Source organism: Chiloscyllium punctatum, chromosome 1 (genome assembly GCF_047496795.1).
Source record: "Chiloscyllium punctatum isolate Juve2018m chromosome 1, sChiPun1.3, whole genome shotgun sequence".
Lineage (NCBI taxonomy): Eukaryota > Metazoa > Chordata > Chondrichthyes > Orectolobiformes > Hemiscylliidae > Chiloscyllium > Chiloscyllium punctatum.
The window spans coordinates 155926149-155948682 of record NC_092739.1 but is presented as its reverse complement, the minus strand read 5'-3'; the positions used below and the strand labels follow the sequence as shown (position 1 = coordinate 155948682).

The 22534-nt window shown below is 43.7% G+C and overlaps 1 protein-coding gene across 1 annotated transcript in view; it reads right to left on the bottom strand.

Annotated features, from left to right (window-relative positions):
- The window catches only part of adissp (adipose secreted signaling protein), a 150274-nt gene that overhangs the window by 71632 nt on the left and 56108 nt on the right, over positions 1 to 22534 (bottom strand). Inside the window, exon 3 of the mRNA XM_072577315.1 lies at positions 3277 to 3415. Coding sequence (XP_072433416.1) covers positions 3277 to 3415 — 139 coding nt within the window. The remainder of the gene's footprint in view (positions 1 to 3276; positions 3416 to 22534) is intronic.

The following is a 22534-nucleotide window of genomic DNA, read 5'->3' as shown; positions in this document are numbered from 1 at the left end:
GGACACTAAATGTCTTCAAGGCAGAAAGTGATAAATTCTTGATGTCACAAGGAATTAAGGGCTACGGGGAGAATGCGGGTAAGTGGAGTTGAAATGCCCATCAGCCATGATTGAATGGCGGAGTTGACTCGATGGGCCGAATGGCCTTATTTCCACTCCTATGTCTTATGGATAGGCTGCTTGCTATAGGGCATCTAAACAATTGGTCCCTTCACAAAGATCTTCCCTTTGCTCACCTATCACCATCCCACCGACCTCTCCCCTCGCCCCACCAAGCAACTCTGCTTCCTCCCCCCACCCCCCCAGCCATTTATCTCTCAGCTCCCTTCCCTCTCCCCAGTCTTGAAGAAGGGTTCAGCCTAAAACGTTGACTCTCTTGCTCCTCGGATGCTGCCTGACCTGTTGTGCTTTTTCCAGTGCCACACTCTTGACTCTCCAGCATCTGCTTGTCCTCACTTTCTCTTCAGAGTCTTTGTGGACAGGCCAAAATTTCCTCAGCCTTCTGAAGTAGAGACATTAAAACCTCAATCACGCGAGATGTTAAAACCTCAGCCCTGAGGTGGACCCATACAATTGTGCAGGCTGTGTTTTCAAAGACAAGGCAGAGACTCTCCATGGCTAGAAACCATAACAAATTGTTATCTACTGCCTGCAAAGTTAAAAATCCCACAACACCAGGTGAGAGTTCAACAGGTTTATTTGGAAGCATTAGCTTTCGGAGTGCTGCTTCTTAACCACCAGATGAAGGAGCAGTGCTCTGAAAGCTAATGCTTCCAAATAAATCTGTTGGACTAGAAGCTGGTGTTGTGGGATTTTTAACTTTGTTCACCCCAATCCAACACCAGCACCTTCACATCATGACTACTGCCTGCAGAATCACAGAAGAGGTAGCACAATGCAGATAGGAATGAGAGCGCTCAGAGGCTGGAGAAGATGCCTTGAGCCTGCTCTGACATTCAGTAAGATGGTGGCTGTTCTATTCATGACCTGAATCCACTTTCTCACCTATCCACAATACTCAGACTCCTTTGCAAGGCAACAATCCATCGACATTAGCCTTAAGAACCTTCAATGATCCTGTCTTCACTGCCGTCTGGGTAGAAAGTTCCACAGACCCCGTGAGAAATCTAATTTTCCCTACCTCTGTCTTATTGTTAAAGTGTCTGATAGTTCTAGTCTCACTAACCAGTGAGGACATCTTTTAAAGTATCCACCCTGTCAATTCCTCTCTCGCTTCTTCGAGAGAATCAGGGTCTTTACAGTACAAAAATGAGGCCCTACAGCCCACTGTGTCTGTGCTAGTCAAACTTCCATCTATTCTAATCCTATTTTGAAGAAGTCTTTTCCCTGGGGTGGAGGAGTCCAGAACTAGAGGTTTCGGGGGAAGAGGGGAAAGATATAAAAAGGGACCTAAGGGGCCACGTTTTCATGCAGAGGGTGGTACGTGTATGGAATGGGCTGCCAGAGGGTGTGGTGGAGGCTGGTACAATTACAACATTTAAAAGGCATTTGGATAGGTATATGAACAGGAAGGGTTTGGAGGGATAGGGCCGGGTGCTGACAAATGGGACTAGATTGGGTTGGGATATCTGGTCAGGGAAAAGACTTTGTCTATTTATCCTATCCATGCCCCTCATGATTTTATAAACCTCAAGAAGGTCACCCCTCAGCCTCCGACGCTCCAGGGAAAACAGCCTCAGCCTGTTCAGCCTCTCCCTACAGCTCAAATCCTTCAACCTTGGCAACATCCTTGTAAATCTTTTCTGAACCCTTTCAAGATTCACAACATCTTTCACCAGAATTGCACGCAATATTTCAACAGTGGCCTAACCAATGTCCTGTACAACCGCAACATGATCTCCCAACTCCTGTACTCAATACCCTGACTGATAAAGGAAAGCATACCAATTGCCTTCTTCACTATCCTATCTACCTGCGACTCCACTTTCAAGGAGCTATGAACCTGCACTCTAAGGTCTCTCTGTTCAGCAACACACCCCAGGACCTTACCATTAAGTGTATAAGTCCTGCTAAGATTTGCTTTCCCAAAATGCAGCACCTTGCGTTTATCTGAATTAAACTCCATCTGCTACTCCTCAGCCCATTTACCCATCTGATCAAGATCCCATTGTAATCTGAGGTAACCTTCTTTGTTGTCCACTACACCTCCAATTTTGGTGTCATCTGCAAACTTGAAGATGTTGTAACTATACCTCCTATGTTCACCTACAAATCATTTATATAAATGACAAAAGCAGAGGACCCAGCAATGATCCTTGTAGCAATCCACTAGTCACAGGCCTCCAGTCGGAAAAACAACCGTCCACCGCCACCCTCGGTCTACTACCTTCGAGTCAGTTCTGTATCCAAATGACTAGTTCTCTCTGTATTCCATGAGATCTAATCGGTCTACCATGGGGAACCTTGTCAAATTCCTTACTGTAGTCCATATAAAAATTTGCCAGCACTTGGCCCATATCCCTCTAAATTCTTCCTATTCATATACCCATCCAGTTGCCTTTAAATTTTGTTATTGTCCCATGCTCCACCACTTCCTCTGGCAGCTCATTCCGTACCCGTACCACCCTCTGCGTTAAAATATCGTCGCTCAGGTCCTTTTTATGTCTTTCGCGTCCTCACATTAAACCTTGCCCTCTAGTTTTGGAGTCTCCCACCCTGGGGAAAAGACCTTGGTTATTCACTTATCCATGCCCCTTGTGATTTTCTAAACCTCTAAAAGGTCAGCCCTCAACATCAGACAGCCCCAGCCTATTCAGCCCCTCCATATAGCTCAAACCCTCCAACCCTGGCAACATCCTTTTAAATCTTTTCTGAACCTTTTCAAGTTTCACAACATCTTTCCTTTCACAGAACTGCATGCAATATTTTAAAAGTGACCTCACCAATGCCCTGTACAGCCGCAAACATGACATCCTAACTCCTATAATCAATGTTTCTGACTGATGAAGATAAGCGTGCCAAATGCTTTTCAAATCCAAATCTGCTGCTTGGCAGAAAAACCTCATCCAGTTAATGCATAGCAAAGTCCCACAGACAGGAAACAAGATGATCTTGGTATTGTTGACTAATATAACAACGTTGACTCTCAAGTATGTATCCAATTATCTTCTATAAATCGTTATTAATATGTGTCTCCATCAGAGATTGTCCGGTGTATTCCAGACCATAATCAGACAATGCAGAGGTTTTCCCTCACATTGCCAGAGACCTTTTGCAATCCCTCCCTTTTCCCAACCACTTGGAAAGAGCTCTCACCTTCTGCTACTGGAGCGATGTCAACCAGCTTCAAGTAAAGGTTAGCAAGGGGGACAGAGTGGCTCTGTTGCCGCAGGTTCTGGGAGACAGGCAGCAGAAACGTGATTTCATATTTGTGACTGATCTTCAAGAAACCAACCTGGAATGACAATAGAGAAACAGGAAGAATTTCAAAACAAAATCCAGCCCATTCTGAGACTGACTTCACCCATCAATCCCTTGACTCCTAGGCCCGACACTTCCATGAAGCACAATTTTATTTTTTTGTTTATTCACAGGATGAGGGTATACTGGCTACTGGCATTTATTGTCCATCCCTAATTGCCCAAACGGCATTGAAGAGTCAACTACTTTGATATAGGTTTAGAATTACATGTGGGCCAGCTAAGGACAACAGATTTCCTTCCTCTCCTCTTTAGTGAACCAAATTGGTTTATTCAACAGTGATTACACGACTAATATTTAACTAGCTTATTACAGATTTTGTTATCGAATTCAAATTCTGCCATCGACTGTGGTGGGATTCAAACTCACATCCTCGGAACATTAAAGAAAAAAAATGTCACACGTAGACCAGACTAGGTAAGGATGACAGATTTCTTTCTCTAAAAGACATTAGTAAATGAGATGGGTCTTTCCCCCAACAATCAATTCATGATGATCATTAAGACTCTTAATTCCAGATTTTTATTGATTTCAAATTCTACCATCTACCGTGACAGGTTTCAAACCTGGGTTCCTACCTAGGTCCCAGGATTAACAATCCATTGATAATACCATGAGGTCATCACCTCCTCTGTTGCCCCATTAACACTGTAGACGTCACCAGCCTCCTTTCTTTCTTCTCTGATGGAACGACATGACACAGAATAACTATTATTGAGAGCAGCACGGTGGCTCAGTGGTTAGCACTGCTGCCTCACAAGCGCCAGGGATGGAGGTTCGATTCCAGCCTTGGGCGACTGTCTGTAGGGAATTTGCACATTCTCCCTGTGTCTGCGTGGGTTTCCTCCGGGTGCTCCGGTTTCCTCCCACAATCCAAAGATGTGCAGGTTAGGTGAATTGACCATGCTAAATTGCCCATAGTGTTAGGTGCATTAGTCAGAGGGAAATGGGTCTGACTGAGTTACTCTTCGGAGGGTGGGTGTGGACTTATTGGGCCGAAGGGCCTGATTGCACACTGTAAGGAATCCAATCTAAAATCTAATCAGTGCGGTGCTGGTAAAGCACAAGCAGATCAGGCAGCATCTGAGGAGCAGGAAAATTGATGTTGATTTTCCAGCACCACACTCTCGACTCTAATCTGCAGTACTCACTTTCACCTATTGAATAATTATTGTCAGGCCTTTTGCTTTGGAAGTTGGGGAAGAAATCAATAAACACCTTTGCCACCAAAACATTACTGCAGATCAACAACTCTCTTGGCCTCAACAGCTTGAGGATCAACTGCAGATTTCCAATTTGAGATTTATAGATATTTGATCATTTTCCACATTGACCCACCTTGGCTCCATATCCCTCAATGTGATCTCTCACTCAGTCCAATAATCCCAATGAATGGCAGAAGGTCCCCAAAAAGCTGAATGTGTATACCATTCATTCCAAATGTTTGCAATCAGTGAATTTTACATCTGATATCCCCTCTTACGCAAACTTTGCTCGTTTTTAGACTGTGCTGTGTAAAATCAAAATTTTGGATAGGGGCAATGAAAGAAAGTTGTGTATTCACCAATAATCCCAACAGTGTTCATAAAACAGTAGCAGCAGAAGGCCATTCAGCCCATCGAGTTTGTTCTCCCATTAATCCTCAACCCCACTTTCCTCCCTTATCCCATAATTCTGGATTTCCTGACATTAAAAATTAGTCTATGACAGCATTGAATATACTCAAAGACTCAGCCTCGACAGCCCTTTGAGGTAAAGAATTCTGCAGATTCACGATCTCCTGAGAGAAGAAAACCTTCTCATCAGTCTTAAATGGCTAACCCCTTATTCCAAGATTGTACCCTCCAGCCTCAGACCCTCCCACAACTCTGAAGAAATTTTTAAAAAAAGCCTGGATTTTAGTTAGGAGAGAACGAAGGAGGTTACTCTAATCGTTGCCTGCGATGATCTTGTGATCTCTTGGGTATCGTTTGCAAATCTGGCACCAGGTCAAGAGGATCTCTTGGCATGCAGCAACAGTGATGTCATTTGAGAAGCAGCCAATCCCTTTAAGTATTCACACGGGCTGCAACCCAGCACTTCACACCCTTCATTTGCAATCTAATTAAAATAAAACATGAGTCATTTTGTAAAGTAAAAAGAACAGCTAACTTTTAGAAGGGCCTATGAATAGGTGTGGGTTTTCTTTTTATTTAACATCAGAATGAAGAAGCTTAAGATTCCAGAAATATAGAATGAGTTTTTTTCAGGGTCAGTGAGGATTGTTTTTAGAATAATTATGAAGTCAGTAAGTTGCTCAAATCCCAGTTTACACCTGATGCAACAAAGGTACAAATATTACAGACCAGTTTACAGCAAGACTCAGTGTTAGGCCTGGATATTCTCAGAGATTCGTGGGCTTCCCACTGCTGACCCTCTGAATGCGTCTCCCCTACTTGTACACTGCTTCCACCTCTATTCAGTGAGGCAGTTTGAAAGACTGAAAGAAAGACATTCTCCTTTTCTTGGTTTCCAATGGGAAACTCCCTAATTACAAATTCTCTCCAAACAGGAAATATGGTCTCCACACCTACACTGACAAGGCCCCTCAGGGTCCTTTGTTACATTCAAGTCATCTCTTACTCGCTTAAACTAGAGCAGATACAATCTGGGCCTCCTTCATAACACAATACATCCATTCCCCATATTAGTCTAACAAAAACAGAAGCTGCTGGAAAAGCTCAGCAGGTCTGGCACCATCTGTGCAGAGAAATCAGAGAGTTAACATTTCAGGTCTGGTGACCCTTAGAACTAGAATGAATGCTTCACTGCATCTGCTGTTCTTTCCGCTTTTAATTAGTCTAATAAACCTTCTCTCGATTGCTCCACTATATTTACACACATCCTTCATCAAGGAAGACCAATACTGAACATAATACTGCAAATTTTATTTTTCATTCTTAAATGGGACGTGGGCATCACTGGCATGCACATTTGTTCGTCCATAACATATAGGAACAGAAATTAGGCCATTCAGCCCATCAATCATGGCTGATAAGTTTCTTAACCCCATTCTCCTGCTTTCTCTCCATAACCCTTGATACTCAAGAACCTATCTATCTCAGTCTTAAATATACTCAATGACCTGGCCTCCACAGTCTTCCGTAGCAATAAATTCCATAGATTCACCACTCTCTGGCTGAAGAAGTTTCTCCTTATCTCCATTCGAAAAGGTCTTCCCTTTACTCTAAGGCTCTGCCCTCGGGTCCAAGTCTCTCCTGCCAATGGAGGCATCTTCCCAACATTTATTCTGTCCAGGCCATTCAGTATTCTGTATGTTTCAATTAGATCCCTCCTCTAAACTCCATTGAGTATAAACCCAGAGTCCTCAAATGTTCTTCTATGTTAAGCTTTTCATGAACCTCTGAACATGCTCTAGGCCAGTACATCCTTCCTGAGATTTGGGGCCCAAAACTACTTAGATTAGATTGCCTACAGTGTGGAAACAGGCCATTCGACCCAACTAGTCCACACTGACCCTCCGAAGAGTAACCTACCTAGACCCATTTCCCCCTGACTAATGCACCTAGCACTATGGACAATTTAACATGGCCAATTCACCTGACCTGCACATCTTTGGACTGTGGGAGGAAACCCAACCAGACATGGGGAAAATGCACAAACTTCACACAGACAGTCACCTGAGGCAGGAATTGAACCCAGGTCCCTGGTACTGCGAGGCAGCAGTGCTAACCACTGAGCCACTGTGCCACCACAACCTCCTTAGGTTATCACTTATTGTGAGGGGAGTTGTATATAAATATATCAGCTCTCCTAATTACTCACATACTAACCTTGGCAATTCATGCAATAGTATCCTTCTGCCCTTCAAGACCTCACCTCCTCTCACCATGTTTCTTTCTCCGTGCCAAAAATGGTTACTTTCCCACATCATAATACATTTGCCAAGTGCTTACTCAGGCACTGCACCTACCTTTGTCCTCCTGTAGCCTCCTTGCATCCTCTTTCCAATTTCTTTTGCTACCTATCATTGAGGCATTAGTAAACTTGGACACCATACCTCTGGTCTCTTAGTCCAAGTCATTGACAGAAATTGAAAATAGTTGAGGCACCAGCACTGATCCCGGTGACACACGACTTGTTACATCTTGCCAAACTGAATAAGACCTATTAATGCTTATTTTTGGGTTCCTTGGTAGCTAGCCAATCTTGATCCATACCAATATGTTCCCCCCAGTCCCATGAGCTTTAATTTTCCACAATAACCTTTGACATCACACCTTCTAAAAGTTCCTTCTGGAAATCTAAATCCATGTATATTAATTCTTCAAAAGAACTCCAATAAGTTGGTTACAATGATTTCACTTGTACTGAACTTAATAAGCAACTAACATCTTCCCTACGATCAATGTTAAGTTAATTTGTCTGTAATTTATTGACTTTGTTATTCTAAAAGAGTGAGACAGAGTCACAGTAACTATTTTCCACTCTCCTGAAACCATCCCAATCCTCAGGAGTTTTAGAAAATTAAAATCAACATGAAGTCTCTCACAAATCATTTATTATAAGATCCTAGGATAAAGTCCATCAGAAATTGGGATTCATCAGTCTGCACCTCCACCAATTTGCCTCATGCAACATGGCTGGAGCTGTAATTTTGAGTTCTTCAGTCCCTTCTGTTTCCTGACTTCCAGCTATTACTGGGAAGTTACGCGTATTCTCTATAGTGAAGTCTGGTACAAAATACCATCTCCTTATTGTCCCACTGTTAATTCCTCAGAGTCACTTTCTTTAAGACAAACCCTCACTTTAACAGCATTTCACCTATAACTATAGAAACTCTTCAGGGCGGCAGGGTGGCTCAATGGTTAGTCCTGTTACCTCACAGCCCAGGGTCTCAGGTTTGATTCCAGCCTTGGCCAACTGTCTGTGTGGAGTTTACACATTGTCCCAGTGTCTGTGTAGGTTTCCTCCAGTTTCCTCCCATAGTCCAAAGATGTGCAGGTCAGGTGGATTGGCTATGCTGAATTGCCGATAGTGAAAGGTGCATTAGAGGAAAATGGATCTGGGTGGGTTACTCTTCGGAGGGTTGGTGTGGACTGGTTAGGCCGAAGGGCCTGTTTTCACACAGTAGGGAATCTAATTATATAAAGAATAAGATCATGAGGGGCATGGATGCGGTAAATAAACAAGGTCTTTTTCCTGGGATGGCGGGAGTCCAAAACTTGAGGGTGTAGGTTTAAGCTGAGAGAGGAAAGATATAAAAGGGACCAAAGGGGCAACATTCCCCATGCAGAGGGTGATGTGTGTATGGAATGAGCTGCCAGAGGAAGTGGTGGAGGCTGGTACAAATACAACATTTAAAAGGCAGCTGAGTGGGCATATGAATAGGAAGGGTTTAGAGTGATACGGGCCAAATGCTGGCAAATGGGACTAGATTAATTTAGGATATCTGGTTGGCACAGATGATCTGGCCCAAAGGGTCTGTTTCCGTGTTGTACATCGCTATGACTCTGTTTTCTATATTTCTAACATGCTTTTTCTAATTTTTTGCTCCTCATTAATCATTCAGGTCATCTTTTCTGCTTTTAATATCTTTCAGGAAGAAAATCTGCCAGCTGTGAACGACATGTTACTCCAGAATAATATGACTGACTCTTCGGTTCCCTCTTAAAGGCAATTAAGGATGAACAACGAATGCTGGCCTTGCCAGTGATACCAACATCCTTTGAAAGAGGAAGATAGCTTGGCAGATGGAAGAGTGAATGGGCACGGTTGGATTATTGTCAAGAGCTATTACAGAGTTGATAGAAGGAACGGTCATCTTCTGTGCTGCAAGGACTGAATGACTCCATGACTTACAGTAAGTCCAAGAATCAGGGGTAGGCCATTCAGGACTGCGATGAGGAAGAATTTCTTCACACAAAGCTGTGAGCTGGTGGAATTCTCTCTCACAGGATGCAGTTGGGGCCAGTTCATTAGAAATGTTCAAGAGGGAGCAGGACATGGCCCTTGCTGCCAAAGGGATCCAGGGGTATGGGGAGAGAGTGAGAGTGGATTCCTGAGACTGCATGATCAGCCAAGATCATATTGGATGATGATGCTGGCTCGAAGGGCTGAATGGCCTCCTCCTGCACTTTTTCTCCGTGATTCTAGAACAACAACATCCCTATAATCGCTCTTCATTCAGAACAGGCACAAAACATTAGCAGACTGTAAGCATTAGACACTCAGTTGAAAACTGTCTAATATTTTTCATTTTATACCTTCCTCATGGGGAGAAAACATTGTTTATATGTGTACGAAAAGCCATTAAAAGCTTTCTAAAATCAAATAACAGGTCAGAGACAAGTACTCATAGAAATCAGCGTAACAGGCAATGAGCCGGGATAACTGGTTTTGGAGATTGCCATGGGTTTCACTTTATAACAGATTTTAAACAAGCATATTTGTTGCAAATTCATACACTGAAAACCCATAACTGCATGACAGTGATGGTATGGCTCAGCATAGTGCATGGGGATGTGAGTGCATTACCAGAGCCAGGTGATATCAACAGAGAAAAGATCATGACCTGGCACAGTCTTCAAGTGAAGCTCAACATAAGTCAATAGATGTTATCTACCTGGACTTCTAGAAGGCCTTTGATAAGGTGCCGCACAGGAGGCTACTGAGTAAGATAAGATTAGAGTAGATTCCCTACAGTGTGGAAACAGGCCCTTCGACCCTCTGAAGAGTAGCCCACCCAGACCCATTTTCCTTGGACTAATGCACCTAACACTATGGGCAATTGAGTATGGCCAATTCACCTGACCTGCACATCTTTGGACTATGGGAGGAAACAGGAGCACCCAAGGCCCATGGTGTCAGAGGCATGGTGCTAACATGGATAGAGGCTTGGCTGTCTGGCAGAAAGCGAGAGTGGGGATAAAAAGGTCCTTCTCAGGATGGCAGCCGGTGACAAGTGGTGTTCCACAAGGCTCAGTGTTGGAACCACGACTTTTCACTTTATGTATTAATGATATAAATGAATGAACTGGAAGCATTCTGGCTAAGTTTGATATAAAGATAGGTAGGGGGGCAGGTAGCATTGAGGAGGCGGGGAGGCTGCAGAAGGATTTGGGCAGGTTAGGAGAGTGGACAAAGAAATTACAAGATGGAATACAACGTGGGAAAATGTGAGGTCAGGCACTCTGGTAGGGAGAATAGAGACATGAACTATTTTCTAAATGGGGAGAAAATTCAGAAATCTGAAATGTAAAGAGATTTGGGAGTTCTAGTCCAGGATTCTCTCAAGGTAAACTTGCAGGTTGGGTCAGGAGTTAGGAAGGCAAATACAATGATGACATTTACTTGAGGACTTGGATGTAAAAGAAGGGATGTACTTCAGAGGTTCTATAAGGCTCTGGTCAGACCACTTTTGGAGTATTGTGCGCAGTTTTGGGCCTCCTACCTCAGAATGCACTGGTCTTGGAGTGTGTTCAAGAGGAGGTTCAAGAAAATTGTCCCAGGAATGAAAAGCTTAACATATGAGGACTCTTGGGTTTATACTCTATGGATCTTAGAAGAATGAGGGGGGTTTGAACTGAAACATACAGAAAACTGAATGACCTCGACCGAGTGGATGTTCGGAAAACGTTTCAATTGGTAGGAGAGACGAGAACCAGAGGGCATAGCCTTACAGCAAAGGGAAGATCTTTTAGAACAGAGATAAGGAGAAATTTCTTCAGCCAAAGTGGTGAACCTATGGAATTCATTGCCACAGAAGACTGTGGAGGCCAGCTCATGGAGTATATTTAAGACTGAGATAGATAGGTTCTTGATTGTCAAGGGGATCAAGGGTTACAGGGAGAAAGTGGGAGAATGGGGTTGAGAAACTTATCATCCATGATTGAATGGCAGAGCAGACTCGATAGGCCGAGTAGCCTAATTTGTCGTATGCTCTTATGGGCATCACATTCCTAATTTCCTTCAATTCTGAAGAAGAGTCATAGTGGATTCAAACGGTTAGGTGATTTTTTGACTGCAAACTAAAACAAACAAGAAAGGCTCTTAAAAGCTTTTAAAAAGTTCGTGAAACTGGTGTGTGGTGTTCACACTGAAGTTTTATCCATGCAGTGCAAGGTGGGGGAAGGTGATGTTTGTAGCCAGAACTTCATTACGGCATTTGTGTAAAGCGTGGTTTGGTGGGCAAAAGGTAGCTGATTCATCTGCACTTTTGCAAACAGTGGGTAAAGCCAAAGATCATCAAGCCTTACCACAACTCTGAATGGCTCTTGGGTAACTTCTGTTGCAAACAATACCATGAGAAGCCTTTGGACGGCTGGAAGGGTAGGTGGAGCATGAGACTTGCTCTGTACTGTAAAATAACTGAAGCCTCAAGAAAGTTAGCTTTTTTTTCATCCCACAGTTGCTATTAGCTATTGCTTTTGACAAGTAACTAAGAGACTTTGTAATGAGAATACTGATCGCTTTGTGCGTCCTGTGAAAAAAAGTTAAAGAAACTGGAGAAAGAAGATTAACAACAAAGTCCTGGTGCTATTGAAAGGCAGTTCATAGATTTTTTTCCCTTCCATCCATATAACTGATGTTTCATGTTATTATCTCTACTGCTTGTCTCTATGTATGTGCAGAGGATTTTTTTAAAAAAAGGTTGATTTAAGATAGAATAGACTTAACGTTGACAGTTTATTTGAAATTAGAATTCATTTATTTGTCCAAATAATAGTTTTATTTGGCATAGGAACATGGTCAGTGTTTTAATTCATTTTGCATTAAATGATCAACTTTAGTTGAAACCCTGGGAGTAGTGGGACTTGAAAATTAGTGGATTTGCCCAGTGGGTGGTAACTATATTTTGTAATAAAATATTCCAAGACATTACATTGGAGGCTTGATGAATAAAATACCACATAAGAGAGATAACCAAAACTATTTTAAACAAAGCAGGTTTTAAAGTGGAGAGGTTGTGGCAGAGAATTGCAGAGCTTTTGGCCGTTAAAAGCTGAAGGCACAGGCTTCAATAGAGAAGTTCAGATGAAAGGTAATGTAATGTGAACTCTCCACAAATGCTACCTGAGCTTTTTCAGCTTTTTATAAAGTGACAGAAACTGGTTTTACTGAGGCGGCCAAAACTGGAGAAACACTAACATCCCATGAGAAGCCTTAAATCAACCTGTTCAGAGATTACAAAAGTTAAAAATCACACAACACCAGGTTATAGTCCATCAAGTTTAATTGGAAGCACACTAGCTTTCGGAGCGACGCTCCCTTCATTAGAAGGTAGTGGAGGGCTCAATCCTAACACACAGAATTTATAGCAAAAATTTACAGTGTGATGTAACTGAAATTATACATTGAAAAATTATACATCAATTTTTTAATGTATAATTTCAGTTTCATCACACTGTAAATTCATCACACTATAACCTGGTGTTGTGTGATTTTTAAACTTTGTACACCCCAGTCCAACACCGGTACCTCCAAATCATGTTCAGGGATTAGATTAGATTAGATTACTTACAGTGTGGAAACAGGCCCTTTGGCCCAACAAGTCCACACCACCCCGCCGAAGCGTAACCCACCCATACCCCTACATCTACATCTAACCCTTACCTAACACTACGGGCAATTTAGCATGGCCAATTCACCTGACCTGCACATCTTTGGACTGTGGGAGGAAACCAGAGCACCCGGAGGAAACCCACGCAGACACGGGGAGAACGTGCAAACTCCACACAGTCAGTCGCCTGAGGCGGGAATTGAACCCGGGTCTCCGGCGCTGTGAGGCAGCAGTGCTAACCACTGTGCCACCGTGCCGCCCACGGATGGAGGAGGTAGGACTTGAACTGAGACCTCTTGGTTCAGAATCATAGGTAGGGTCACTACCATGGGCACAGGACTAAAATGTAGAATGACTGATGGCATGACACACAACGAGGCCAGGCGGGACTTGAACCTAGAACGTCTGGAATAGTCATAGAGACACTATCACTGTGCAAATTTTACAAGTGAGGTATTACCAGATTGGTAACCGACATAGGTCAGATAGCAAAAGGGCGAGGAGTGACATGGACTAAGTTTGGGAGAGGACAATGTAGGTTTGAGACCTCCTTTTTTGTCCCTGGGTTTGGGGGAAATCATGTGATGGCGTTGCATGGGGAAGCCCAGTAAAACCATGAGTTTCATTACATTGAATCCGTGCAGTGTGGAAACAGGCCATGCAGCCCAACAAGTCCACACAGCTCTTTCAAAGAGGATCCCAACCTCTTATCCCATTCCTGAAACCCTGCATTTCCCACACCTAACCCATACATCCCTGAACACTACGGATAATCCAGCATGGCCTATCCACCAGACCGGTACATCTTTGGACTGAGAGAGGAAACCCGAGCACCCAGAGGGAATCCACGCAAACACTGGGAGAATGTGCAAACTACGCACAGACAGTCACCTGAGGCTGGAATCAAACCAGGGTCCCTGGTGCTGTGAGGCAGTAGTGCTAACCACTGAGCCACTGTGCCTTTAATCTGCCACTGTGTCTTCAACCTTTAATCCTGTTTCCTGCCAGTCATGTCATAGCTGAACACTCCATCTATATTGTATACTATACATGAAAGAAACACTGCTCTGAAATTGTGTTTAATTTTTGTCCATATCTTCAATTCGATTTTTCCTTTATCATTCTGAATACCAGATTGCCGCAACATCACTTTGATTATACCATCAGATATCAGCATGTGAAGCACGCAGCAGAAACATGACCTGCACAGAAATGGCAATTGATTCGTTTCAGCATTAAAAAACAAATACTCCCTGAACACAGACAAAGATAGTCTGGATTGCCAGCAGTTTCCGCAGCGTCCTAGTGCCAACTTGTGGCTGCTGAAGTGGCAAAGTCCACTTTGGGTTTCTGGTGGTGTCTACACCCAGTACAGATTCATGGCGGCAGTGGGGGCAGAGGAGAGTTTGGACCCAGTACAGACCCAGCAGCAGCAGCTGCATTGATGTGGTGGCTCAAGGCGGTGACGAGTTTGGGCCGGTGCAGTACCCGGTAACAATCAGTAAGATATGCATTGGCGAGATCCAGTGAGGACTCAATAGTGAGGGAGTCGGTGGAGGTGAGTTGGCACTGAAGAGTAGGCAGCTCTCGTTCCCATGGCGACGGGGTGAAGTGGACTCGTGCCTGACCCCATGGGCGGAGCACTTAACAAAAAAGGGACTGTTTTTTCATTTTTCTGCCTTTATATTCTATGTTTTAGTTTATTTTTGTATTTTACGATGATGATGGAGGGTGGGGACACCATACTGATAGGTCTTCTTTAACCCAATGGTTGGGTTCTTGTGCAACCCCACGTTATAGAAAACTTTAGAAACTCATGATAGAAATTGCCTCGACCGTGCAGTCAAGCACTGCATTCCAGATTCTAACCACATGCGACATAAAACAGAATCCTAATTAGCAAAAGAGTGAATCAGCTTAAATTGGTGTCTTGTTGTCATTGATCATTTCATATGGAACAGTTTCTCCTTATCTACTGCCCAGACTCCTCATGGTTTGAATACTCAAACAGAGCCACACTCAATCCTGCCTTCTAGAAGGTGAACAGCTTCCGTAATCTGCACCACCAAAGGTTCCTCACCCCTGGAGACAATCTGGTGAAATTCTTTGTGCATGTCTCTAGGGGTAGGCAGAGGCAGTTTTCTCTGGAGTGTCGGAGGCTAGGGGTGACCTTCGAGGTTTATAAAATCATGAGGGCCACAGCTAGATAAATAGACAAAGTCTTTTCTCTGGGGCAGGGGAGGCCAGAACTTAGAGGGTATAGGCTTAAGGTGAGGGGGGAAAAAAAATTTAAAAGGAACCCAAGGGGCAACCTTTTCACGCAGACGGTGGTGTGTGTATGGAATGAGCTGCCAGAGGAAGTGGTGGAGGCTGGTGGAATTACAATATTTAAAATGAATTGGCCAAGCTAAATTGCCCATTGAGTTAGTTGCATTAGTCAGGGGTGAATGTAGGGGCGTGGGTTGCTCTTTGGAGTGTCGGTGTGGACTTGTTGGGCTGAAGGGCCTGTTCCCACACTGTAGGTAATCTAATCTAAAAGGCATCTGGATAGGTAAAAGAATAGGTTTAGAGGCTTTATTCCTGATGAAGGGCTTTTGCCCGAAACGTCGATTTCGCTGCTCGTTGGATGCTGCCTGAACTGCTGTGCTCTTCCAGCACCACTAATCCAGTATTTGGTTTTCAGCACCTGCAGTCATTGTTTTTACCTTAGATGGATATGGGCCAAGTGTTGGCAAAGGGGACTAGATTAGATTCAGATATCTTGTCAGCATGGACAAGTTGGACTGAAAGGTCTGTTTCTGTGCTGTACATCTCTATGACCCTCAGGCCTTCAACATCCTTATGCAGTGTACAGGGCAATGCTCCAACTGAGGTGGAATCAATGCGATAAACAGGTTTCATATAACCCCCACTTCTTTTTGTTTTTAAACTAAACAATTCTCTACATCCAATTTATGAAGTCCGCAATGCCACTTACTGGTTCACAACACACTCTCAATGTGCACTGACACCTTCAATGACTTGTGTAATGTGTTTTCCCAGGTCCCCCGACTCCTGCTCTCCTCTCTTTAGGAATGTACTCTTTATTTTATTTCTTTTATTTAAATTTTTTCACGGGCTGTGGGTGCCGCTGATGAGCCAGTATCCACTGTCTGTCCCAAATTACCCTCAAAAAGGTGGTGGTGATCTGCCTTCTTGAATGGCAGCAGTCGCTGGGCTGTAGGTCCCAAGCAAGTTGCTGTTAAGATAGGACTTCCGAAGAAAATGAATCAAATAGTCCAGCCTTGGCTTTCCTGAGCCAAGTCAACAAATTCACACAATACTTCATTCAAATTCTCCAGCCCAAACCATTTCACAGTCAGAGTCATTACAGAACACAGAGATGCCATTCGGCCCTACAAGGCAGTACTAGCTCTCCACTGAGCTCAGGTGAAATACATGAAATCAGTGGATGGACATAATTTGTAACTGTTTTGAAAGAATTAACCATCCAGCAGACAACAGTAGAGGGAGTGATGCCAAATTGGCTTGACTTCAAAATCATGAATGAGCTGTACAGAGTAGATAGGGTGGAGCTGTTTGCAAATGTAAAAGAGAGGGTAAAGATTTAAACTGAGGGGCAAACGAAGCAAGGGTGAGGTGAGAAAAACAAATCCTCTCTCACATGGGATGTAGCGTGGATGGCAGAGCTCACTGCCTTGAAAAGGTGCTGGAGGAAAGTTCAATTGAGACATTTGAGAATTCATCGGATTTGTTTTGGATTGTAATGATGCGCAGGGACGTAGGACAAAGGCGGGAGATTGGCAGACTTGATGGGCCGGTTCTGTAGCAATTTAGATTCTCTACAACTAGAAGCCAACTGATCAGAACATTGAGAAAAATAGCTAAACCCCTACCAGATAGACACAGATTATACAGAGCAAGGAGCAGACTGTTTGGCACAGCTCCCAGTGCATTTCCTATCAGTCTATTCAACTTGCCTCAGGACTTTTAAAAGAAATCTATTTAAATCTTGTGTATACATCCAGTTTCCCTTTTAAAGCATCTAAGCATCTACATTCCAGTACTATGGTCCACGTTCTAACCATTGAGTGTTTTCTTTGGACCTCCAAATTGGATTTGATAGTCCTACTGAATAAGAGAGAGAGAGAGAGAGAGAAAAACGTAATAGCGGTTTAACAAAGGTCACTATACCTCAGGCAAGGGGAGAACTTGAGATGGAGAGTCCTTCAATGTTAACCCCAGATAGTGTGAGAATTTGGCATCATTCTGCATCGCAAACCTGCTGTCCAGCCAACTGAGCTAAACAACTTCATGTAATAGTAATTTTATATATTTATGGATTTAATAGTAACTACCTATTCCAAAAGGTAAAATTTTATCTCTTTCTCTCTCTTTGCAGATGCAGTCAGACATGCTGCTTTGTGAGGGGCAGGTCATGCCTCACAAACCTTATCGAGTTCTTTGAAGATGTGACTAGAAAAGTTGATGAGGGTCGAGCTGTGGATGTGGTGTATATGGACTTCAGCAAGGTGTTTGATAAGATTCCCCATGGTAGGCTCATTCAGAAGGTCAGGAGGAATGGGATTCAGGGGAACATAGCTGTCTGGATACAGAATTGGCAGGCCAACAGAAGACAGCGAGTGGTAGTAGAAGGAAAATATTCTACCTGGAAGTCTGTGGTGAGTGGTGTTCCACAGGGCTCTGTCCTTGGGCCTCTATTGTTTGTAATTTTTATTAATGACTTGGATGAGGGGATTGAAGGATGGGTCAGCAAGTTTGCAGATGACACAAAGGTTGGAGGTGTCGTTAACAGTATAGAGGGCTGCTGTAGGCTGCAGCGGGACATTGACAGGATGCAGAGATGGGCTGAGAGGTGGCAGATGGAGTTCAACCTGGATAAATGCGAGGTGATGCTTTTTGGAAGGTCAAATTTGAAAGCTGAGTCCAGGATTAAGGATAGGATTCTTGGCAGTGTGGAGGAACAGAGGGATCTTGGGGTGCAGGTACATAGATCCCTTAAAATGGCCACCCAAGTGGACAGGGTTGTTAAGAAAGCATATGGGGTTTTGGCTTTCATTAACAGGGGTATTGAATTTAAGAGTTGTGAGATCTTGTTGCAGCTCTATAAAACTTTGGTTAGACCTAACTTGGAATACTGCGTCCAGTTCTGGTCACCCTATTATAGGAAAGATGTGGATGCTTTGGAGAGGGTTTAGAGGAGGTTTACCAGGATGCTACCTGGACTGGAGGGCTTATCTTATGAGGAGAGGTTGACTGAGCGCGGACTTTTTTCATTGGAGAAAAGGAGGAGAAGAGGGGACCTAATTGAGGTATACAAGATAATGAGGCGCGTCGATAGCCAGAGACTATTTCCCAGGGCAGAAATGACTAACACGAGGGGTCATAGTTTTAAGCTGGTTGGAGGAAAGTATAGAGGGGATGTCAGAGGCGGGTTCTTTACCCAGAGAGTTGTGAGAGCATGGAATGCGTTGCCAGCAGCAGTTGTAGAGGCAGGGTCATTGGGGACATTTAAGAGACTCCTGGACATGCATATGGTCACAGAAATTTGAGGGTGCATACATGAGGATCAGTGGTCAGCACAACATGGTGGGCTGAAGGGCCTGTTCTGTGCTGTACTGTTCTATGTTCTATGCTGAGCTTCACCAGCACTTTGTTTTAATGTCAGACCTCCAGCATCCACAGTATTTTGCATTAATTTGAGCACTGACCGAAATTGGCTGGCTCGCTGGTAGAAAACAGAGTTGGAATAAATGGGTCCCTGTCTGATGGGTGGAGTCTCAACTTTTGACAATTCACATCAATCACCGAGCTTCAGGGTGTGAAGGCACAGTCGCTGAATATGCAGATCTCAAAAGTAGATGGAATGTTCTGTAATGAAAAAGAAGATCCACATCTGGATGCAAACTCACGCAGAGGTTCTGAGTGAAAGGGCAAACATCTGGCATATGGAATGTAATTTGGGAAAATGTAAAATTGTTTAGCTGGCCAGAAAAAATTAGAGTATTAATTAAACACACAATGAGTAGAGAATTGGGATGCAGAGGGTTCAAGGTGTTCCAGTGGATGAGTCACAATGTATTAGTATTCAGATGGGAGTATGTACTGAAAGCAGCTAACGGCAATGCTATCCTTTATTACTTTTATGTTATATTATGCAAGTAACGATGTTATGCTTCATGTTTTGAATACATGTGCAGTTTTGGTCTCCTTACTTATTGGAAGGATGTAACTGATTTGGAGACAGGTTTTGCTAGGTTGAATGACCATCACGGTGGCTCAGTGGTCAGCACTGCTGTCTCACATTGCCAGGGATCCAGATTCGATTCCATCCTCAAGTGACTGTCTGTGTGGAGTTTGCACATTCATCCAGTGTCTGCGTGACTTTCCTCCGGGTGCTCCGGTTTCCTCCCACAGTCCAAAGATGTGCAGGTTAGGTGGATTGGCCATGCTAAATTGCCCATTGTGTCCAGGGATGTGCATGCTAGATGGATTAGCCATGGGAAATGGAGGGTTACAGGGATAGAGTAAGGGTGGGCCTGGGTGGGATGTTTCTTGGAGAGTCGGTGTTGACTTGATGGGCCGAATGGCCTGCTTCCACAGTGTAGGGATTCGATGACTAAAAGCCTAGGTTGGATAGACAGTGTTTATCTTCTACTGGAGGGGTAACGGGCAAGTTGAAGTTAAGAGATTTTGGATGGTCTTGTGAAGGTTGACATGAAGGGCTTTTGCCTGAAAAGTCGATTCTCCTGCTTCTCGGATGCTGCCTGACCTGCTGTACTTTTCCAGCACCACACTCTTGACTCTAATCTCCAGCATCTGCAGTCCTCACTTTCGCCTATGGAAAAGGACATTCCCTTCTCAGGGAGAGTTCAGAATAATTGGCAGTGGTTTCTAGAATTAGGAATCTCTGTTTTAAAAGGCAGAGAGAGAGAGAGAGAGAGAGAGAGAGAGAGAGAGAGAGAGAGAGAGAGAGAGAGAGAGAGAGAGAGAGAGAGAGAGAGAGAACTTTTAAAATCTCTACCTCAAGACAATGGATGTGAAGATCATTGAATATTTTTAAAACTGACCATTAGTCAGCCTGCAAGATTCGTGTCGGTCAAAGGAAATCAAATGGGTAAGTTCATCAGGTGTAAATGGGAAATGTGACATTCAAAATCCAAACAGATCAATGATTATAGTATGGAATGCTGCCGTGGAACTGAGGGGGCAAATGACCTACAGCTGCTTTGATTTCTCACTGATAAAGGCGTGTCAGAGAGGTGAAAATGGCAATCTTAACAGTGGAACAAATGCATGGTTGGAAGATCAGTTCATGGTCAAAAATGGCATCGTAGTGCAAACAACCCAATCTGGTCTTAAAAAGTATAGTTTCAGGAAAAAGGCTGAAATTGGTAGTAAACAGGATCTGGAATAAATATTTTCAGACTTCCCAATATTTAATTGAAGAGGGTTTCTGCACATCTAGCCCTCGTTATGGAGACAGCAGTCTGATCATTTTAGTGGCAGTAGGAGGGGTCAGGAGAACTGATGGAAAGGTAGAGCAGGGCATCGTCAGTGAACAGAGTCATAGAGATGTACAGCATGGAAACAGACCCTTTGGTCCAACTCGTCCATGCCGACCAGATATCCCAACCTAATCTAGTCCCACCTGCCAGCACCCGGCCCATATCCCTCCAAACCCTTCCTATTCATATACCCATCCAGATGCCTTTTAAATGCTGCAATTGTACCAGCCTCCACCACTTGCTCTAGCAGCTCATTCCATACACGTACCACCCTCTGCGTGAAAACGTTGCCCCTTCAGTCTCTTTTATATCTTTCCCCTCTCACCCTAAACCTATGCCCCCTAGTTCTGGACTGCCCCACCACAGAGAAAAAAAGACTGTCTATTTATCCTATCAATGCCCCTCATTATTTTATAAACCTCTATGAGGACACCCCTCAGCCTCTGATGCTCCAAGGAAAATAGCACCAGCCTATTCAACCTCTCCCGATAGCTCAAATCCTCCAACCTTGGCAACGTCCTTGATAGGGTTCAGAAAAGATTTACAAGTTTCACAACATCTATCCCATAGGAAGGAGACCAGAATTGCACACAATATTCCAACAGTGGCCTAACCAATGTCTTGTACAGCTGCAACCTGACCTCCCAACTCCTGTACTCAATACTCTGACCAATAAAAGGAAAGCATACCAAACGCCTTCTTCACTATCCTACCTGTGACTCCACTTTCAAAGAACCTGCACTCCAAGGTCTCTGTTCAGCAATAGTCCCCAGGACATTACCATTAAGTGTATAAGTCCTGCTAAGACTTGCTTTCCCAAAATGCAGCACCTCATCTGAATTAAACTCCATCTGCCACTTCTCAGCCCACTGGGCCATCTGATCAAGATCCCATTATAATCTGAGGTAACCTTCTTTGCTGTCCACTACACCTCCAATTTTGGTGTCATCTGCAAACTTACAAACTATACCTCTTATGCTCATATCCAAATCATTTAGATAAAATGATGAAAAGTGGTGGACTAGCACAGATTCTTGTGGCACTCCACTGGTCACAGGCCTCCAGTCTGAAAAACAACCGTCCACCACCACCCTCTGACTTCTACCTTTGAGCCAGTTCTGTCTCCAAATGGCTAGTTCTCCCTGTACTCCATGTAATTTAACCTTGTTAACCAGTCTCATATGGGAAACTTTGTCGAATGCCTTTCTGAAGTCCGTATTGCCTTGAATGTATACAACTGGGGAGTTCTGAAAATACATCCAAGATCACCTACGTGAACATGATGATTACAGTGAGCCTTTCCTCTCCAAGAGAAGGTGAATTCCCAGCTTGCTCTTTCAGCTGCTCCTCCCAGAGTCACAAAACCTCACTGAGTAATGCAACGTCAAACTGGCATCTTGACAGTTTACTAAATGTGACTACAGCTTTTTTTGTGTTAAGATTATCCATAAGTATTCTAATATTCCAAGTATTAAACGTGTGTAGATGGAGAATGCATTAACCTCAGATGACTCTGTACAAAACATATCTCCTTAGTTATACATTAACCCAGTGTTGTAGCCCACTCTTCACCAGATTTCAAAACCAAACTTCATCTCACTGATTTTGCTCTTCATATAAACAAATTAAATTTTGACATAGCACACAGGACCATAGTCTCTTTCAAGGGTCTGTTCAGCAACTAATCTGTTCGCTCAATTAGCTCAATGGCTAGTTTACCACATAGCATGATGCCAACAGCGCAGTTCAGTTCTTGCTCAATCTCACCTGAGGTGTGGTGACCTTTAGGTTAAAGTCACCACCAGTCATGGTTAGTGTGGAAACAGGCCCTTCGGCCCAACAAGTCCACACTGACCCGCCGAAGCGCAACCCACCCAGACCCATTCCCTTACATTTACCCCTTCACCTAACAGTACGGGCAAATTAGCATGGCCAATTCACCTAACCTGCACATTTTTGGACTGTGGGAGGAAACCGGAGCACCCGGAGGAAACCCACGCAG